Source organism: Apaloderma vittatum, unplaced genomic scaffold (assembly GCF_000703405.1).
Source record: "Apaloderma vittatum isolate BGI_N311 unplaced genomic scaffold, ASM70340v1 scaffold8571, whole genome shotgun sequence".
Classification (NCBI taxonomy): domain Eukaryota; kingdom Metazoa; phylum Chordata; class Aves; order Trogoniformes; family Trogonidae; genus Apaloderma; species Apaloderma vittatum.
Window position 1 is genome coordinate 19,755 of NW_009698296.1, and position 1,787 is coordinate 21,541.

The window sequence follows — 1,787 nt, forward strand, 5'->3', positions numbered from 1 at the left end:
CCGACCCCGATGCACCCCCCATCCAGCCTCTCCTTCGGACCTCACCATCCTTCCAGTATGGTCACTGCCATGGGTTAGCGAGAGACTCCCCTGCTGAATGCTTACGGTCTCAAAATGAGATTTACTTTATATACTTGCATTTTTGCAGGCGTGTGGTTATGGGTCTGATGTCCCGAATCAAATGGGAGGGGGAAAAAGGAATAAAATAATAATAATAATAATAATAATAATGAAAAAATGTTATTTGAAGGCGTAAGAGAGAAAAAAATAAAAAGAAAAAACCAGAAAAAAATTACAAAAAGCACAAAAAAGGAAAAAAAAAGAAAAAAAGGGAAAAAAGTAAAAAAAAAAGTTTAAAAAAGTGATGTTTGCCACTTTTTAAAGGAACTCACTATGGCGTCTATGTATTCTTACCCACTGAATCTGGATACCATTTGTGAATAAGCCATTCAGAACTTGCATTCCCTATTGGACAAGATCTCTAGTGCTGTGAAAAAAAATAATAAAATAAAATAAAAAACGCTGAACATTGCATATAACTTATATTGTAAGAAATACTGTACATTTGAGGAAGACTTTATTGCATCTGGGGAGCTGTAAAGAAAAAGGCATGAAGGACTCCGAGAGTTTTTTTTTTAAAGGAAAAGAAAAAAAAAAAAAGAGGACGGGAGGACAATTTAAAAACCAGAAAAACAAACAATGCAGACCAAGAGGAAACGCGGTCTTACGAACAAACGGACCAACTGCCAGTCATGTCTTCTCCTTTTATTTTATTTTAAAACTTTTTTTTTGGTTGTTTTTTTTTTATTTTCTTTTTTTGTTTCTGGGGAGGGGGAGGGGGCTGGCTAGGATGGTTTTGATGATGCATTAACTAACTAACTAACTAACTAACTAATTAAATAAATAAAACCTGTAGGGAGATCATTCATTTTGGGCCACGGGCCTTTTACATAGGAAGTACCAATGGTGTCAGGCAATCAGTGTTAACATGCGGACATTGCCAACAAGGGGTTGTCAGATAGCCATTCTCCAGGTCTATACGCATTGTGAACAAGTTCCTGTAATTGTTGTTTGTATGTATAATTCAATGCACCAAAATAAGAAAGATGTAGATTTATTTCATCCTATTATACAGACTGAATGGTTGTACAAATTTATTTACTGCTAGTGATAAGATCTGCTTTTTTTTTTGTTTTGTTTTCATATTTTTCCTCCTTTTTTTTTTTTTTTTGAGAATAAACTAGATTAAATTCTGTTGACTTAAAAGTGTTTCGTGCTTGGGAGTGGGAAGTGGAATATGTTTCTTTCTTCATTAATTTTCTTTTAAAAATTTGTTTGGATGGTATTTATTACATAGATACCATGGGCACGGGAATGTGTGTCTCTGCGCTCATGCTGACAGCTGAAGCAATGTTTTCAGTGGCTTGATAAAAAACCACAAACAAAACATAACAAAGAAAAAAAAAACCCCTCAAAAATAAATGGACTGCATGTCAGTGTAATCACCCTGTTCCGTGTGTGCTCCCTCAAACCATGGCTCAGCTGCTGCCCCTGGCTGATATCGAGCTCCCACGTGGGTTGGGTCCCTTTTGGTGTCAGTCAATGGTGGCCACCATGGTGACAAACCCCTCTTGAGGACAATTTGGGATGGGGATAAGTGCAAATGTATGGCAGGATCCTTACAATTCTGGCTATTTTTTGGGCAGTACTATTTAAAATCCCAAGGCTTTGAACCGGAGTTTGGAAAAGTGTTTTCTGCTCTGTCCTGTTGAATACTCAGATGTTCT

General features: G+C 36.8%; 1 protein-coding gene across 1 annotated transcript in view; it reads left to right on the plus strand.

Annotated features, from left to right (window-relative positions):
• Window positions 1–198, plus strand: part of GATA3 (GATA binding protein 3) — a gene marked incomplete at its 5' end in the record, with an annotated part of 18,751 nt that extends 18,553 nt beyond the window's left edge. The window contains one exon of the mRNA XM_009877943.1: window positions 1–198. This exon is cut by the window's left edge and continues 204 nt beyond it. Within this exon, the coding sequence (XP_009876245.1) occupies window positions 1–78 (78 nt within the window).
• Window positions 199–1,787: the final 1,589 nt, after the last annotated feature.